This window comes from Pelodiscus sinensis, chromosome 3 (assembly GCF_052426305.1).
Source record: "Pelodiscus sinensis isolate ZL-2025 chromosome 3, ASM5242630v1, whole genome shotgun sequence".
Classification (NCBI taxonomy): domain Eukaryota; kingdom Metazoa; phylum Chordata; order Testudines; family Trionychidae; genus Pelodiscus; species Pelodiscus sinensis.
The window spans coordinates 200,945,008-200,964,402 of record NC_143054.1 but is presented as its reverse complement, the minus strand read 5'-3'; the positions used below and the strand labels follow the sequence as shown (position 1 = coordinate 200,964,402).

Sequence of the window (19,395 nt, the reverse complement as noted above, 5' to 3'; positions counted from 1 at the left end):
AAGATTACTAGACGTATGCATTTTTCCAAGTGAGAGACGTTCCTTGCTGCAGTAGGAATTCAGAGGATCATCTCTCTTTCCCGTCCTCTTTTGAAGTTTTTTTTCCTAGAGTCTGCCTTCTGGTTAGGGAAGAGTGGCAAGGATTACTTTGGATCCTGTCAATACTGCTCCTTAATCTGTCACAAGGGTTGTTCTGGAGTGCCTGTTACTTATGAGAAGCTATATGGAGTGAGGATTTATTTTTCAAAGCCAACTAGAGGGTTTAGCAGTAGCTTTCAAACATTTAATAGGCATTTCCTAATTAAAGGTCTTAGACAGTTTTGAAAGTCTCACCTTAGTGTTGTGGATTTGGGTGGTGGTTATGTTGTGGTGGGTTTTTTTTTTGTTTTTGTAACGTGTCCTAGGGACCAGCTTGAGACTGCAAAACTAGTCTTGTGACTAGGTAAGGTTTGAATCCACATCTCCAGAAGTGGAAACTACACTCTTGTAGTAAGCAGCTTGCAGTATCTGTCCCGCTTTCCCTGTATCCAAGAGGAAGATAGATGAAGCTAAATTAAGTTAGAAAACTATTTGAAAGAAACCAGTACTTATGTTCATATGTTCAACTCTCAGTGGAAATGGGGAACATCTAGTCGTGGCAATAGTTTGTTTATTTGTATTGATAACACTCTTTTGTGTGTCATGCTCAAAACATTTTGATAGTTCATAGTTGTACCTCCCAGCTGTAACCACTTACACTATTCCCTTAGGAGGTATTTTCTGGAGTTGCAGTAATTGCAGCTTAATGTAAGTTTCACAATCTTACTGAGAGAGCATACATGGTATTACTAGACAAAAGGAACTAGAGTTCTTGAAATAAACATTGCTTACAACACATGTAAAGCTAAACTTTAGCAGTGAACAACATTATTTGATATTCAAGACAAAAACCTCAAGTCCTGTCCATAATTTCAGAACAGTATTATATTTTTCACCCATGTAAAATGTTCTTTGAAAACTATGTACATGGTTTTTACGAATATCTTTCTTATGCTGTTGTTACTGTGAGTACTATCCTAAACATTAAATGTCAGAAACTGAGTAGAAATTGCTGAGGGAATTTAAATAGGAACACTGGCCATTTTCAAACATGATTAGAATAGAAATGTGAAGTTGTAAAGACATTTTATTCTAATTCAGGACTGTGCTTTCCAATGAGGGACTTACTGGCTGATTTTCTTGTTGTAGAGAGAAGAGATGATAATCTCTGAAATGTTACCAAGAGAGTCTGAACCTGCAGTCCCTGTAAAGACAAAAGTTCCACTTGACTTGAGATTTGTACTCCTATAGGAATTGTAGAATTGAATCCTTACAATCTGGAATGCCTGACTTTTCAGCTCATTTTCAAAGTTTCATAACTTAATACAGTGGAATTGAGGAGAAAGAGGGTGGTCTGAGTTAAATAAAAGCAATTTAAATCAGATATTGAAATAATGATTTAAATCATCAAATGGAAAGCCTCACTTAAAATCAATGTAATCAACTTTTCCATTTGTACTTCAATTATATTCTAAAGAAAGGTGTGTTTTCATTGATGTAACCACTAAAACATGTTCATATAACCATTTTAACATAACTAAATAGTCTTCACACTCAATTTGGCACGTTGATTAGCTTCCTAGGAAGATACACTATAACTGTATTTATTTAAGCAGTTGTTTAGGTTAATATTGTCATATTCTTATTAACTGTATATTTTTAGTACAAAAATGTTGAATGGTTGCTTATTTATTACTAAATTGTGCCATATTTATAAAGTTTGACCTCACAAGATGGAAGTTTTCCCTTGATTTTTTTTTTAATTTAGAAAAGAAGCCTTTAAGTCAGAATTTTTGATAGAGGTTCACGTTCAACATATTAATTTTTTGATTTAAATTTTAAGAAATTATAATAAGTTTAGGCCTTAGCACATGTTGTATTGAATTCAGACTTAATTTTAAACAGGTTGGTATTTGAAAAGAAAAAGTCAATATAATTAAAATAACAATTTTAAAAAATATATATTTGTTAAATTCACTTCCCACATCATTGAATTTTATCCACACGGATGAGACATAGTTTTATATATTCCAGGGCCAGAAGGGATCATTGTGAGAACTTGCCCCAAATAATTTCTGGAGCAAATCTTTTAGAAAAAATCCCATTTTGATTTAAAAATAGTCAGTGATGGAGAATCCACCAGGACTCTTACTAAATTGTTTTGATGGTTAATTACTCAATGTTAGATTTTTAACACCTTATTTCTAATCTGAATTTGTGTAGTCTGAACTTCCAACCAACGTTCCCTTAATTTTTTCCATCCACGTGTAGCATAATTTTTAAGTTCACCAAGGCTTTTGTGAATGTGCACCATCAGAGGGAACAAGACCTAACTGAGGACACTCTGCTAATTAGCTGGACAACATTTGAATCTTTCCTGAGCAGCCGCAAAAGCAGACAGCTTTCAGGGAACCCCGCTTCCAACCATTGGATCATGTTGTACCTTTCCCTGCTAGACTGAAGAGCCCACGATTAAATATTTGTTTCCTATGTAGATATTTATAGACTATCATTGCCATCTCTTAACCTTCTCTTGGTTAAGCTAAATAGATTAGACTCCTTGAGAATATCACCTATAAGGCATGTTTTCTTATTCTTTAATCATTCTGATGGTTCTTGAAGTCGTCTCTGACTGATCTACATCCTTCTCGAATTGAATATATTCTTGACTGTCAGGCCAGTGGCAAGAATCAGAAGAAATGAAATACAGGTTGAGGGTACAACTGAATGATCCTGTCAGTATGGGTCAGGCCTTGGGTAGTTTGTGATATGTATATACTCACAAGCAAAAACCATTGAGATTGACAGTGAATTTCCACTGAGTTTAGCTAGTGCTTGACAACAGTACTATTTTTCGTAGCACTTGCACTTCTTTTAAAAACAAACTCTCTCCTCCCCCCCCCCCATGTTCAAATGACTGAGCAGCTAATCCTTGATTGCTCATCATCGTTGCATACCTACCTAACTTCAGCTTTGCTTTGTTGCCATGGCAATATGCTGTTGGATATGTGTTGTTAGGTTTCTATATTGTATGTAGTAAGGATTTTGAAAGGGGAACCCAGAGTCCTGTAAAGTACATTACATTGTATCCATGTTCTAGAAATTCTCACTGTAATGTGTTGGTGAACAAATGTTTGTGTGAATTATCTTTTTGGTGTTATAAAAGTCTTGTACGTTCTGGTTTATGTAAGTATTTGTAGTCCTGCAAAAATGCAAACATGTGTTTTTAATTTTGAACTCACAAATAGTCCCATTGAAGACAGTGGAATTACTCGCCTTGAGTTAAATTAAGCATGTGCATAAATCTTAAAGGACTATGACCTAAAATTATATAGACCAACATTATTGTCCTTAACTGTGCTATATTGGTACTGACAGCAACACAAACATGTTGGGAATTGATCCCTGGAATAGGGAAACGAATGGGGTTTTTTTTGGGAAGTTTTCATATATTTGGGGGAACACTTCTAAACACTTTTCTCTACATATTTCAGTGTGGAGTTTGTTATAAAGCTGTTTGTTTTCTTCCACCAAGATAAAAGTATGCAAAGCAGTGGAAATCACATTAGAACATGCTATACTCCACAGCCTCTAGTATCTGAAAATCCCCATACTTGATGCAAGCTCTTCTCCCAACCCATTATGTCTCCTGTCCCCGGTGCACTTCCTATGCTGGAGGTTGCTGGCAGTCTTCAGAAAGCAGTCCCAGGCATCTTCCACAATTCAATGTGCCTAGGAAATACCAACCGGCAAGTTCTGGAGAGTCTCCATAGCCCCTTCCCCTGTGTACAGGGACCAGAGTGGCATGAGGTTCACATCCCATTGATCTCCCCCTCCCCCCTTTCTGGACTTCTTCCTCTTCCCTCCCCCAATGTTCTTACATGTTAGGAAAGTATTGTATAAAATTGAGAGAGGCACGATGTGGATGGTTGTGCTAGCTACCTACATTTCCCAGGTGCTGTTGAGCGCTTCGTTTTAAGCCCAGTGTGTTAGTAATTTGAGGAAGAGATGTCTAACAGTAATAGATCGTCTCATACCTTTTGTATTTTCTGTTCGTAGCTTTGTTGGGGGGTAATACACTTACAAACAGGCTGTGATGATGTACCAAGCAAACTGATTCAGAGAATGACTCAGTAATATTGCTTTGTTTTCTTCATTGATGGACATTCTGTATATTGGCAAACTTTGAGTACAATTTGAATACAGACTGACTGGATCAGTGCCGCCAGCTATAGCCAGAATAGGCTCAGCATGTTGACATCCAACACCTAGCCAACTGCCCAAGCAGTGAAACAGAACTTTGTAATGCACGGTTGAAAACTGCAGTTAAATCTCATGGCAGCATGGTCAGGCCCCTTAGGTTGTGACAAACAGGCTTTTTTTCACATCCGCCAAGGATGCAGTTTGGTATCACACATGCTTGTATCTAGGCTGAAGTTTATTATACAGAAGCCATCCCTGTTTGCTGCCACTCTACTTTATGATGGAAGAAATGTTTGCAAGTATTGCAGGACAATACAAAATGTTCCACACCTTGATTTGCTGTGAATGGAGATTAGACAGTCTGGTATCCCAAATGGACAGATTTTCATGTTCTTTATATGGTTGTGGTCTCTGCATGGCTGTATCTGTTTTAATGTCTCATGTACAGCTGAGGATATGGGGAGGAATAGAGCTCTAAAGAATATGTATGTAATTGAGAAGTTGGGCAATGAATGTGAAGGGACTCCAAAGTTCCAGCCTTTCACAGGGAAGAAATTATTGAGGTTCTGTTTACAACCTGAAATTTAAGGTGATGAGCATTGCCACTGGCTCCTGTGTAAATGGAAATAGGAGTTCTTAAAATTGTAAAACAAAGGTCAAAGCATTATTTTTCATTTTAAAACTTTCAAAAGAGTTCCTGAAACAAGATCTGTAACAATCCTTAGGCAGCAAGACTCTTGAGTGAGAACAGTTGTGAAGTTACAAGCTGTAACTAAGTCATGGCACCAGGATAGTTAATAAGGATTTTATGCAAGAAGGTTGTATATTCCAGCAAGTGAATAATGAAGATGTAGAGAAGATGATGGCTAGGAGTGGGTGTAGAAAGGAATACTTGGATTATATAACTGAAGGTGTCTAAGTAATGGGGGAACAGGAGGGAAACAAGGTTTTGTGGTTTTGGACTTCACAGATGTGAAACTAAATCTAAAAAAAAAAAAAAAAAAGTCGGTAACGCCTTAGAAACAAACACAAAATGTAGGTGGTGGTATGAGCTTTCGTGGGCACAACCCACTTCTTCAAAGGAATGGAGTTAAGGGGTTCAGGTTGAAAAATAAATAGCAGAGAAAGAGAGGTGATGGGGAGGGAAAGAGAAGGAAAAAAATGGGGAAAAATTGTCAGTGTGTCCATGCTAAATGAAGCTGATAGAGTGGGTTCTAATTACTCGGTGCTTGGCTTTTTACGTCATTAGGATGTAGCAGGTGATCCAGTTAAGATCTTTGTTTAAATCTGTATTGTAGGTATCAAACTTGTAAATTAAACTAAGTTCTGCAGCTTCCTTTTCAAGCTGGTTTTTGAAATTGGCTTGTAATAATATGGCAACTTTGAGATCCGTTAATGAGTCCCAGGCAAATTAAAATGTTCCCCAACAGACTTTTGTGCATTACCATTTTGAATATCTGATTGTGTCTGTCATGAATGAGGGTTAGCCAGCAGCCTGGGGATTAAGGGGTTAACTACACCTAGCCAGGTGGAGTGACCAATAAGAATGTAGGTGGGACTTTTCAAACTGGGACAAAGGAATTTGGGTTTTTTTCCTTTCTCTTTTTGTCTCTCTGGGAGAGTTCTCTGCAGCTACAGAGAGGGAGAAGCATGTCTCTCTCTCTCTCCAAGACACCATTCTTCATTTTCTGTAAGTAGGGTAAAGTTTAGGTAGTTTCATTAGGTTTTATTGTTTTAAGGATTGGGTATGGGATCTGAGATCTGGCACTGCTTAAAAGATGTTTTGGCTTTTCTTTGTAACTAAGTTCTAGGCCCATGGAGTTTCTCCATGAGTATATTTTGTTACCTTCCTCTCTAGTCATTATACTTGCAACCGGAATGTTGTTGTAATAATAAAAGTTCTTTCTTTTCTTTTTATTAACCTGGCAGTGGTTAATGGTGTGCCCTGATTTTTGTTTTAGGGGTAAGATTTCCCAAATGATCTTTCCCCTGATTTCTTTATCAACATTTGGGTGGTGGCAGCGGAAGTTTTATTCCCAAGATCTAGGGTTTTAAGATCTTGGGGGGAAATTTTATACCAAAACCTGGTAGATAAGGCTTTGGGGTACACTTGCTGGCCCCCACTTCTGCATTTATCATGCCAGAGTGGGGAAGGAGCCATGACAGTGTCCATTAATCCTTTGTCGTAGAGACGGTCCAGTTTGGCCAGTATCCATGGCAGAGGGGCATGGCTGGCACTTGATGGCACAGATCACATTGGTGGATGTGCAGTTATAGGAGCCTCAGTTGTTGGTGGCTTATGTGGTTAGGTCCTGTGATGATGATGTTGATACAGATGGTGGGTTCCTGGATGACCACGATGTAGGTGTGCTGCGTGGTTGCTGGAAAGAATTGGTTTGAGGTTAGGGGGTTGTCTGTAGGTGAGGATTGGCTTGTCCCCCAAGGCCTGTAAAAGTGAGGGGTCATTTTTCAGGGTAGGTTGTAGACTATTAATGATGCGCTGAAGGGGTTTAAGTTGGGGGCTGTAGGTGATGATGAGTGGTGTTCTGTTGTCTTCTCTTTTGGGCCTGTCTTGAAGTAGTTCATGTCTGGGTACTCTTCTGGTTCTGTCGATCTGCTTTTTCACTTCTCCGGGTGGGTATTTCAGTTTTAAGAATGCTCTGTATAGCTCCTGTAGGTGTTTGTCTGTGGGATTGGAGCAAATCCAGTTGTATTTTAGGGCCTGACTATAAACAATGAATTGGGAAATGTTTCTTGGATGGAAGCTAGAGGCATGTGTGGTGGTCGGTAGGTTTCCAGTATAATGTGGTGGAAATGTAATTGTACTGTAGTGTCAAGAAAGTGGATCTCTTGTGGGGACTGTTACAGGCTGAGATTGATGGTGGGATGGAAGTTGTTGAAATCCATGTGGAATTCAAGGGTCTCCTTTCTGTGGGTCCATATGATGAAGATGTCATCAATGTAGTGTAAGTAGAGTAAAGGTGCTAGGGGACGAGAGCAGGGAAACGTTGTTTGAGGTCAGCCATAAAGACATTGGCATATTGTGGAGCCCTGCGGGTGCCCCCGACTGTGCTGCTGACTTGAAGGTACAAATTGTTCCCAAATTGGAAAGAGTCATGGGTGAGGACAAAGTCACAAAGCTCTGTAACTAGGTGTGCAGTGGTGTCATCAGGGATAGCCATGGATACAGCTGTGCGGTGCTGCCTGCGTCGAGGTCAGCTGGACTCCCCAGCTCTGTGTGGCATTTCAAAGCAGCAGTGGCATTTCAAAGGAGGAATGTGGAAGTGCCTATCGACTAGTCGAGTAGTCAGTTAACCTCTAGTTACTCCTTTTTCTGTAGTTTCCTCAGGAAGTCTGTGGTATCTCGAAGATAGCTAGGAGTGCTGGTAGCATAGGGTCTGAGGAGAGAGTTGAGAGAACCAGATAATTCTGCTGTAAGTGTGCCAATGCCTGAGATGATGGGTTGTCTGGGATTTCCAGGTTTGTGTATCTTGGGTAGCAGATAGAAGACTCCTGATCAGGAATTTGTGTGTGGGGGGGGGAGGGGAGATTGTGTATATTTGGTCCTGAGTTGTAGCAGGGAGTTTCATGAGCACATGGTTTAGGCTTTTTTGGTATTCTTTAGTAGGATCAGGGGAGGGAAGCCTATAGAATCTGGTGTTGGTGAGTTGCCCGACAGCCTCCCGTTCATCATCTGTTCTCTTCATGATGACCACAGCGCCCCCTTGTCAACCTCCTTGATTATGATGTGAGGATTGTTTTGATGCTGTGAATAGCATTGCGTTCTGCATGGCTGAGGTTAGATGTTATATGTTGTTGTTTGCTGGCAGTGTCAGCCCAGGCATGTTTGCGGAAGCAATCAATGTAGAAGTCGAGACTTTTGTTACAACCATCATAGTGACCTTCCTCTTGTGGGGTTGGTGGTGGGGAGCTGGAGAGTCAGTGTGTTGTTCACTGGTGTGTTGGAAATATTCCTTTAGACGAAGATGGCGAAAATAGGCTTCCAGATCTCCACAGAACTGAATCATATTTCAGTGGGTATGGTGGGGCATAAAGAGAATCCTCGAGATAGGACAGATGCCTCCGCTGGGCTAAGAGTGTGGTTGGATAGGCTGACAATGTTGCTAGATGTGTTGAGGGTACCGGAATTGAAATATCCTGAGGCATGTAGGAGTCTTGATAGTTTATTGTCCTTTTTCTTCTGAAGGGAGGTGAACAGCATTGTAGGTGGCTTGTAAGGTTTTGGTAAAGTCCAGCCAAGAGGAAGTGTGTGTGGAAGCTTGGGTTTTTTTGAGAGTCTCTAGTGTAGAGTGCTCCTCCTTGATTTTCTTCTGTTTGTTGTATAGTATGCTGATTAGGTGGTTCCTCAGTTTCTTTGAGAGTGTGTGTCGTAATCTCTGGTTGTAGTCTGTGGGGTATGAAGATTGTAGTGGGGTTTTCACCTTAAGTCCATTAGGTATGATGTTAATCTGTTTGCACTTGGATAGGAATATGATGTCTGTTTGGATCTGTGCGAGTTTCCTTGTGTAGTTGGTGGATTTCTACTCTATACAGCTGAATGCAGTGCCTTTCCTTCAGAGGGGGAGCCAAGTGAGTCTGTAACTGAAAAAACACCGAATAATCCTGAGCACCTTAGCGACTAACCAAACCTGAAATGACACATTGAAAGGACACATCAACTGTTGAGTTCATTCCCTCTGAAACATCTGGCATTGGCCACTGTTTGATGAAAGGCCTATTGGGCTAGATAGACCATTGGTTTAATCCAGTATGGTCATTCTTCTTTTTGCTGTTTTGAGCCTATATTTTCTGTCTCAGTGTCCTTTCTCTGGAGAAAGGCACTCCTTAGGAATACCACAGTCTTGACATGCTGTCAGAGACCAGAGTACTCTCAGCAGGGCTATCCTACAGGTAATCCTGTGGTAATAGCCTGTCCTTTAGACCTTAGAGCCAGCCTTTGCTGTCTGTCTTTTCATGTCCTGTTAAAGCATATACCTGAAGGTACTTTCAAGTTTCTCTTCTTGTGAATGTATGTTTGCTTTTATGTAATTTAAACTGGACTGGGTTTTGAATTTAGAAAAGATTCCATGTTGGTGATCTTAAAGGAAGTGGACCTTTGATGTTGAAGAAAACTAAGTCCAGGATCAAGAGCATGGTGAAGGGTTTGCTCTTCTTCCAGAATAAGGGAAGAGAAGGGCTAGTGAGTTCCACATGGGAGCCCACAGGATACAATGACCCGAGAGGGCAAGGCATTACAGAAAGCTGTTTTTGTACCCATATGCAAGTATTTTAAACTAGTTTTCAGGTCTTATTAGCCCATATTAGGGACTAATCGTTCTGTTTACCTTTTAGATGAAAAAGCATCTTGTTTTTGAAAAACAAGTGACTGCGTAAGCAAGGGAATCTCTGATTAGTTACAGGCTTTCTGGTGTGTTTGTAAAACTGCATGGCTTATGTAAATGAGTGGTTTCATATTGTAGTTTGAAATTGGTTTCCCCTTTGCTGTTTGATAGGTGTCCTCCCCTCCCCCTGCCCCCCACCAGAAGAGCTTAGAGAAGAGGGTATGGCATTTTGATAACTCCTGAATTAAATTCTTCTGCTAACAAATATGCAGCAATCTGTACGTGAAAATCCGAAAAACAGGGTAAACACTTGCATAACCTCTGCATTGTGTTTGTTGTTGGAAGTGTGGGGGTGGGGCGGACAGGGAGTTCTGTATAATGGCCAACATGACAGGGAACTGAAGCTGTGATAGAAAACTTTCAAGCAGAAAAGGCCAGTTTAATCATGAAACAAACATCTGTTCCTCTCCTAATTACATCAAAGGGTTCGCAGTTGTGAAAAGTATTTATGTATGGGAAGATTGAAATATATTCTGGGTATTTGTCTCATCGTTAATATTTCTGTTGTAGGTTGTGTGTGAGTACTAAATCATTACAAAACTACAGTGACAGTAGCAGAGGCACAGTCCAGTTAGCCTAAAGAGTCAAGTTGATGTAAGTCTGGTAATTGATTCACAGTTCCACTAAGCAGCCTCTTATGAGTGTCATGAGAACGGCCACAGCGGGTCAGAGCAAAGGTCCAAATAGCCCAGTGTCCCGTCTGCCCACAGTGGCCAATGCCAGATGCCCCAGAGGGAGGGATCACAACAGGTAATCCTCACGTGATTCCTCCCCTGTCACCCACTTCCAGAGAAACAGAGGCTAAGAACACCATTCCTACCCATCCTGGCTAATAGCCATTGATGGACCTAACCTCCCTGAATCTACTGAGCTCTTTTTTGAACCCTGTTAAAGTTCTAGCCTTCACCGTATCCTCTGGCAAGGAGTTCCACAGGTTGACTGTGTGCTGAGTGAAGAAAAACTTCCTTTTGTTTGTTTTAAACCTGCTGCCTATTCATTTCATTTGGTGACTCTTAGTTCTTGTATTGTGGGAATAGGTAACTAACTTTTCCTTCTTCACTTTTTCCATACCAGTCATAATGGAAAATTTTTTTATAGACCTCTGTCATATCTCTTCCCCCCCCTCCCCATCTCCAGTCTGCTCTTTTCTAAGCTGAAAAGTCCAAGTCTTTTTAATCTCTCTTCATATGGGACCCGTTCCAGACCCCTCATCATTTTTGTTGCCCTTTTGTGAACCTTTTCCAATGCCAATATATATTTTTTGAGATGAGGTGACCACATCTGCACACAGTATTCAAGATGTGGGCGTCCCATGGTTTTATATAGAGGCAATAAGATGTTTTCTGTCTTATTCTCTTCCCTTTTTTAATTATTCCTACCATACTATTTGCTTTTTTGACTGCTGCTGCACACACAGAGAACTATCCACAATGATTCCAAGATCTCTCTCTTGAGTAGTTATAGCTAAATTAGTCCCCATCATATTATATGTATAGTTGGGATTATTTTTTCCAATGTGCATTACTTTACATTTATCAACATTACATTTCATTTGCCATTTTGTTGCCCAGTCACTTAGTTTGGTGAGATCTTTTTGAAGTTCTTCTGTCTGCTTTGGTCATATTCTTCAGCAGCTCCTTGGTCAGCTCCTTGCTCTTCTAGTCTTCATGAAGAGTTGCTCCCCACACAGAACCTGTCCTCAGAGCTGAGCTTGCAGTACGCTCCGTTGAGTTCCAGAAGTAGAATTAGCATGGGCATATTCTATAGCATAGCTTGAATGTCAGATTTTCATGTAATTTTTAAGGCATTCACTTTTAATATCTATATATGTAGAGCCACAATCGTCATCCTTTCACTTTAAAGAGCAATTGTCAATATGTGCTGTTTTTTAAAACCAAAAATATAGCACCCGCTACCCTGTGAAATGTTGCAGAGATGAATTATTAAATGTCATACTTAGATCACCATCTTCTTGTTGCCATAATTGTCAGCATTTCCTCCCGGTGAATATGCCATCCCTTCATGAGAATAGCCTGTGTTTTCTCATTAGTCCAGATGCAATTCTGTGTTTCCTGAGGTTTGATCCATTCCCAAAGACAAGAGGAGAGAGGAGTTTTTATGTACCTGTGGAAACCCTTTTAGGTTCTGTTTTCAGTTAGCCACAGGCCAGGCTAACTCTGAATTCACCACCTGTGCACAAGTCAGAGGCGGTCTGATGGGAAGAGTTTTTTATATATGTATTTTCAAATGCCTTTAATGGGGACATGATTCCTGTTTGTGTGTGTGTGTGTTTATACGTGTACTTCATACTTCAGCTTGAGTCACTTATTAAATGTTGAAATAAATACACTTTGGTTAAAAAATAAGGGGACACACCTTTACAGGTTCAACAGAACTTCCTACTTTATAGATTGTATGTATAACATAGGCTAGTTTCATATAGATATTTGTGTTTGCAAATGCACCTAGAAGACTAAAAACAAAACAACAAAAGATAAGAGCAGGAACATTGATGTTTCCCGACCGCAGATGTCTTTTCTAAGTATTCATGTATCTGGCTGAAAGCTTTCAAAGGGTTAAGGTAGCAAGTTGATGGAATAGTTTGTTATAGTTTTGGGGATCTGATAAATGCAAATAGACAGTGCTCTCTGAGAGCTTAAAGCATTCAGCAGTGGCTGTTTCCTAAGATTTATTATGTGTACTGTTACATTCTACCAGCTGTTTTTAAGCACTGTCCTAAATTAAGGTGACTTCTTAGGATTATCATGCACATGTTGCCTCGAGCAAAGGGATCTTAACAGATTTCCCAAAATATGAATGGTGAAACTTTTCGCTCCTTTCCTCTAACTGTTATATCACTTCCCAGAGAGAAGAGCCCCTTATTTCCACAAGGTCAAGGAACCACAATCAATACTCTGACAGGTTTTCTTCCCAGATCTGCTCCAGCTGCACTGCTCCCATAAGTTCCCTTCCTGGGATTATCTCCATATGTGGACAGTCGTCAGTGAATGTGGAGCTGGCATTTCCCTTGGTTGGAGCCCATTTCACTCTAGCTATTTTTGTGTAGCTGGTCTACATCCCTTAGTAGACCACTGAATTGCATCACTTGGAGCAGCCCCTACTTCGTACTGGGGCAAAGAATTTGGAACCTGTAATTGGCTATTTGAAGTTTCTCCTCTTTTGAGGTGTCCTGGGTGATTGTGTGGGGGTAAGGAAGCCCTCCTTTGCTAGGTGCGCTCCCTTAGGGTCAGGCAGAGGCAGCCGAGCTGCTTGCAGGATTCTCAGTCTAATGGGAGAAAAATACTTCCTCCATCCCTCTGTGTTATAGCAGCTCGCCAGCCAGGGCGTTCTTGTGTAGCTGAGTCAAAGGCAGGAAGCCAGTGGCTCAGCATGTTCATGGTGACATGTTGGGAAGCATTTGAGGTGGTGGTACTTCCACCTGCATCTGCATGGTGTCTTTAAATCCGCTCTCTTGCTCACCCACCTTTCAGTTATAATCAAATGCAAACTTTCTTTTGAAGGGTCCCCCTCCAAGAGTACAGCTTTCACAGATCCACAGGATCTGGGCTGTGACTGGGCACCAGTCCCATGGGAGTGATCTCTTTAAGTATGCTGGACCACACAGTGGCAGGCCCATGCTCTCCCTGACCCCAAAAATGGGTGTGTTGGTACAAGTTGTTCCTGATTCTCAATGTGGGTCCCTGCAGCCTGGTCAGCTGACCCAAACTCCTGTATGAGACTTGTTCTGCCTAGGGATGTAAGCGACTAGTCAACTACCCGGTAAGCGCATGCTTAATGGGTAGTCAAATAGTGACTTGACTAGTCGCTTTCCCTCCCCCCCTTGCTGCATCTATCAAAGAGAGGCAGCGGGGATGAGGGGAGAGAAGCAGGTGCTGGGGGATCTGGGAAGGAAAAGGTGTAGTTGGTATTGGGTGTGAGCTGGGAATCAGCTGATTCCTGGCTCGTGCCTGGTCCTCCCCGCTCCCCTCCCCCTCCTCCCCACTGCACCTCTGCTTTTTAAATGTACTGAGAGCCTGATGGCTATTAACACGTTTAAAAAGTGGGGGGGGGGGGGACACTGGGAGCGAGCCTGGACAGCTGATTACACACAATTTAACATCCCTAGTTCTGCCCTTAAGGGCGCAGTGCTCACAGCACTCTTTTGCAACAATGTCGCAGCCTTCTCAAAAACAAGGTACTAATGTATCAGTCACCTGGCATCCAGGACCTGCCAGTGCTGAGGCCTGATCGCTCGCCTGTTGACTCCACTGGAATGAGAGTGCAGACCGGAGATGTTCTTTCGCCAGCATTGGTAAGCCACCTCCCTGAGAGGCAATAGGTACGTCAGTGAAAGAATTCTTCTGTCAACGTAGCGCTGTCTACACCGGGGTTAGGTGAGTGTGGCTACATGTCACAGGGCGGTGGATTTTTCACACCTTTGAGAAACATAGCTAGGCCAGTGTAAGTTCCTTGTGCCCTCCATATATAGTAATGCAAACCCTGGAGGGAAACAGAGGCATGCATAGGAATCCTAAAAATATCAACATTCCCACATTCATCTCAGCAACTTAAGAGCCGCAAGGATCACATGTTGGACAAGTGGCCTGTATTAATGGGGGTGAAGAATTGTACCTACTCTGTGGTTTCTTTCTATTGACTGAGGTTTCTTTTTAACTTCAGTGTTTATTTAGAAACTGCAAATCTACAAAATGTTAGTTTGTTACCTAATAGTTTCTCACAGAGTTGAAAATAGACTGTATCTGTTGTAGTGAAACTATGTATTAAGTAAAAACAAAACAAAAGGACCAAGATTGAGGAAGAAGACTGAAAATAGCATGCATATGTTGTGGGGAGAACGTAAGGTAAACTGTAAACGGTTTTGACGTGGTGCAGTAGATAGTGTTTTATCTGTGCTTTCTAAAAAGGAAGCTGATGACTTACTGAAAACTGAAGAATACAGTGTGTTTCTGTATCCATTTGCTTAGGGACACTATCTTTGCATGATGTGCTCTTGCTGCTTATCTCTCACCTGAAGTCACAGGCATTTTCTGGTCTGATAGTTTTTTATCACAACATGTCAGGTTTTGCATGTCAGAAAACACTTACGTGCAGAATAAGCAAGAAAAAGCATATGACTTCCTAAATGATTGACTTGTTTCCATACAGTTGTGTTTGTGTGCATGAAGTTTGGTTTGTTAGCTTTAAGAAAACGGTACTAAAAAAGATTAGACATAGAAGTGTGAACAGTTTTCCTCCAAGTGTCTCCATAAGTTGTCTCTTGGCCTTAGGTCTGTTGGAAAATGAAAATTATCTAAATCCTGGGCCAGTGTTTGTATGGCAATAGGGAAGCCGCCAATAGCTTTGCATCCATGGGCCTTAGGGCTTGTCTATGCAGGGAAGCTATACCAGAAGAAGGTAGGATGTGAATTAGTACGATATAGTTATGCCAGTTAATTCCCCTGTGGACTGTGTTATTCCGGTACGATGATGTGAGGTTATATAATCTCAATGCTATGGAGATTGATCTTCCAGGGCTCGATTTAGCGGGTCCAGTAAGGATCTGCTAAATCAAATGGTGGTGGCCCCGTTGATTCTGGTACTCCGCAGGTCGTGAAGAGTAAGGGAAGTAGTCAGGAGAGTTTCTCCCCTCAACCTTCTACAGTATGGCTACCACAGAAATTTAAGGTACATTGACTCCATCTACGCTATTCTCATAGCTGGAGTTGCATATCTTAAGTCATATTTCTCCCCCAGTGTAAACCTGGCTTCAGAGTGCCCACACGAGTGAGTTACAACTGGAAATATCACCTGTGTAAACGAGCACGTAGGGTAGAAGTGCTCGATACCAGCTTCAAAAATTTGCATAGAAAAACATTCATTTTTCTGCAAATTAAATATCTTGAACAGTGGGTGGGTGATCAAATGAATGTCCAATTTCTGAATATTGAAAGTGGGGACAATATTTTCATGAGTCTGTTTTTTCCAGGATGCTGGGATGCTACTTTCTTGCAAAGTAGGTTACTTTCCCCCCACCTTGCACAACAGTACATTCACTCTCTGATTTAGAGTACTGAAGTGTGTCATGATATGACTAGTCCTGCTCCTGTGTGATGGTGAAAGTTATTTGGTGGCTAGCAAGTGTTACATTAATTTTGAGAGTCTATCTCTGCCTCCTTGCGTGGCTAATTATGACTTGACACTTCTGAATTCGTGATTTGGCAGCACCACAGAAAGTCCTTTCTGAAAACCTCAGATTGATTTCACTCTCAGCCACCTAACCATGATACTAATTTCTTGAAATGCTGAGCTTTTATCTTTGAAGCCTATATAAAGGCTCATAGCACATCTTATTGGGGAGAGCGTTGGAGCAGCGAGACATGTATTCTTTTTTCCGTTAACTTTTTACTATTCTGTTCATGCCTGTTTTGGGTTGTGTTGTTTTTTTTTTTACGGTGATTCTAGACCTAAAACACTGTTCTTGGTTTTTCTTTCTCCCATTCCAGTTTCTTTTAATGTGGTAGTTATGTAGTTGTTTAGAAACTGTTAGTTACATGAGTATTTGCACTACATGTTTTAACAGTGCGCTGACTTTTCTTTAGCAGAGAGAAACTACATTGGTTCAGTTGCTGTAATTTCTACAGAGGAAGACAATTGCCCTGTTTGTTTGTGCTCCTGTACGTTGGTTTGTATGCTCCTCCGTCTCCTTCCTTGAGTTGTTTTCCCAATTCCAAAATGTTCCCGTCACGTACCATGAGGACTTTGCTGAATGAAATTCAGCGGCTAACAAAATAAATAAAATGGTGCTTGATCAAACCTTCGCAGTGAAGGTAGCTTGGTGCTTTCACTGCTACAGCATGAAAACAAAATATATGTCAGACACAAGCAAATAATCGTTTGGCTCAAAAATAAAATTTCCAGCAAGACTGGAGCCAGACATTTACTTAGATGATTCTTTTCCCTTCTCCCCCCCCAGATTTTACTGCCTTACTAACCCTTTGGCTATTTTGAGACTGGAAGCTATTGTATTCCCATGTGATTCCTTTAGGCTTTTTTAGCCAAGTTTTATGAAATGCTCTTCTAAAAAAGTGGTGTCCTGCTTGCTTAGATTCTGAGCGTGTGTTTCCAGCTAATCCATCCTGTATAGTGTGGTGCTCTACCTGAGCACTCGGACACTCTCTGCCTCAGCACGGCAGAGCTGTGATGGAGGTGAGACTGTCATGTCTCCCCCCGCCATCCATGGGGCTGAAGCGCACAGAATATGCTAGCCTGGGCCTCCCTTGGCTCTGATGCGCAAGGGAAATGTGGGAGTATCTTTACCTTTATCCTTCTCAGATGGGGGGCCACGTCAGTAAGGGTTTTTTTGTTTTGTTTTTGTCTTTTGGGGGTGTTTTTTGCTTCTCACTTGTCTGCAGCCTCTGATTTTTCTGTGGGTCAGTGGCCCTCAACCCAAAAAAGGTTCCCCACCCCTGATCTAGTCCCTCTCACTGGATGCTGACAGAAATTGTTTGCTGCCTGCAAAGAGACAGTATACACACTTAGGTGTCCCTGAGGGTATATGCTCTGCCTTAAATCCCAGCACTGAGATTATTTGTAGTAAAATGAAGAGTTTCTTATTAATAAAGAATGTAGTTTTAATACAAAAGGAGGAGGTGTTGCCTTATATATTAAAAATGAATACACTTGGACTGAGGTGGAGATGGACATAGTAGGTAGACTTGTTGAGAATCTCTGGGTTAAGTTAAAAGGGGTTTAAAAAAAAAACCAAGGGTGATGTCATGCTAGGGGTCTACTACAGAACACCTGTCCAAGTAAAACAGGTGGATGAGGCTTTTTTTAAACAACTAACGAAATCATCTAAAGCACAGGATTTGGTGATAAGGGACTTCAACTATCCAGACATATGCTGGGAAACTACAACAGCAGGGCACAGGCTATCCAATAGATTCTTGGACTCCATTGGAGACAGTTTTTTATTTCATAGGGTTGAGAGCTACCAGAGGGGAAGCTGTTCTAGATTTGATTTTAACAAATAGGGAGGAACATGAGTAAACAATGCGGCATTGTTGCGAAAAAAGCAAACATGATTCTGGGAGGCATTAACAGGTGCTGTGAGCAAGACACGAGAAGTCATTCTTCTGCTCTACTCTCTGCTGATTAGGCCTCAGTTGGAGTCTTGTGTCCAGTTCTGGGCACCGCATTTCAAGAAAGATGTGGAGAAATTGGAAAAGATCCAGAGAAGAGCAACAAGAATGATTAAAGATCTAGAGAACATGACCTGTGAAGAAAGATTGAAAGAATTGGGCTTGTTTAGTTTGGAAAGGAGAAGACTGAGGGGGGACATGATAGTAGTTTTCAGGTATCTAAAAAGGTATCACAAGGAGAAGGGAGAAAAATTGTTCTCCTGGGCCTCTGAGGATAAGACGAGGCAATGGGCTTAAACTGCAGCAATGGAGGTTTAGGTTGGACATTAGGAAAGCTTCCTACCTGTCAGGGTGTTGAAACACTGGAATAAATTGCCCAGGGGGGTTGTGGAATCCCCATCATTGGAGATATTTAAGAGCAGGTTGGACAGACACCTGTCAGGCATGATCTTTTAGACGGCGCTTAGTCCTTCTGTGAGGGCAGGGGACTGGACTTGATGACCTCCTGAGGTCCCTTCCAGTTCCAGTGTTCTATGATTCTATTAAATAATACTGCGTAGAGATAATATAAAATAGTTAAAGGCAAAACAAAGAAAGTACGCTTTCTCAAACTTAGTTCTAGCAGGTTGTTTGCTGAAAATAATTTCTCACTTACATCAAGCTACCAGCACCTTCATCCCTTCAAGAGGCAAGAGTATCCAATGTTTACATAGTTAGAGGTTGCTGTTCCCTTTGTCCCTTCCGAGATGGACTGCTAGAATGTCTTTATGCTCCCCTCCTATTTCCCAAGGTCCTTTGTCTTTGCCTCAGAAACCAAGAAAACCACATGGGGGTTCAGATTGCAGGGTGAACTCACCAACTTGTGTCCCCCACTGCTTGATTGATTTATTTATTGAATGTTGGTTCCCTCATATGTAAATACACTTTCATTGTGTGTGCCTGTCAGGAGGGGTCCCTGTCACTGCCTCCCCTGCACCGTGCCTCAGTGCCCCTATTCGACTGTCTTCACTCAGTCCCACACAGGGCCGCCTACAGTCCGTCTCGGGTGCTCATCACCGGCCACACATCCCCCTTTCCTACGTCAGTCTTGCCCTCCAAAACCCTATTTTAGCGCCGCTGCGGTCCCCTCGGTACGGCAAGAGGGGTACCGCGGAAGGGAGAAGGGATGGCCCTGATCCGCCCTCGCTCACGGGCCCCAACCCAGGGCCCTAAGGACTCGGATCCCTGTGAGGATCTGGTCCAGTCAGTGGGGCGAGTAGCCTAAACGCACCGACCCGCCAACCACACCGGGTTCTGCCCTGGGCTACTTCCCTTCCCCCGAGAAAGCCTTTCCGCCACGGCGCCTACCTTCCCCTTTGCGGACAGGATTGCTGGTGGAGCCGCAACGGCTCCTGGCAAGTGCAGCTTGGTTCGTCTCTGGTTTGGGGCTCCCGCTCCTGCCCGGACCCTCCTACCAGGGTTGGACCACTCTCCCCCGGTCCGGACCGGCGTGCCCTTTTCAAATGGCTGCCGCCGCCCTGACCAGCCTATCACGGACCGGGGCTGACTTGAGGGCTTGCTCCGGCCCCGCC

General features: G+C 42.1%; 1 protein-coding gene across 21 annotated transcripts in view; it reads left to right on the top strand.

Moving 5' to 3' along the window:
- The window catches only part of BCL2L11 (BCL2 like 11), a 151,309-nt gene that overhangs the window by 106,474 nt on the left and 25,440 nt on the right, over positions 1 to 19,395 (top strand). For 10 of the 21 annotated variants that reach the window (XR_016349313.1, XR_016349311.1, XR_016349312.1 and 7 more), the window contains one exon: positions 16,283 to 16,357. The exons of the other annotated variants lie outside the window; for them this stretch is intronic. Coding sequence is in view for 1 of the 10 variants with exons in the window: in XM_089777589.1 (XP_089633715.1) it covers positions 16,283 to 16,357 (75 nt within the window). In the remaining 9 variants the exon portion in view is untranslated. The remainder of the gene's footprint in view (positions 1 to 16,282; positions 16,358 to 19,395) is intronic. 21 annotated transcript variants of the gene reach the window in all.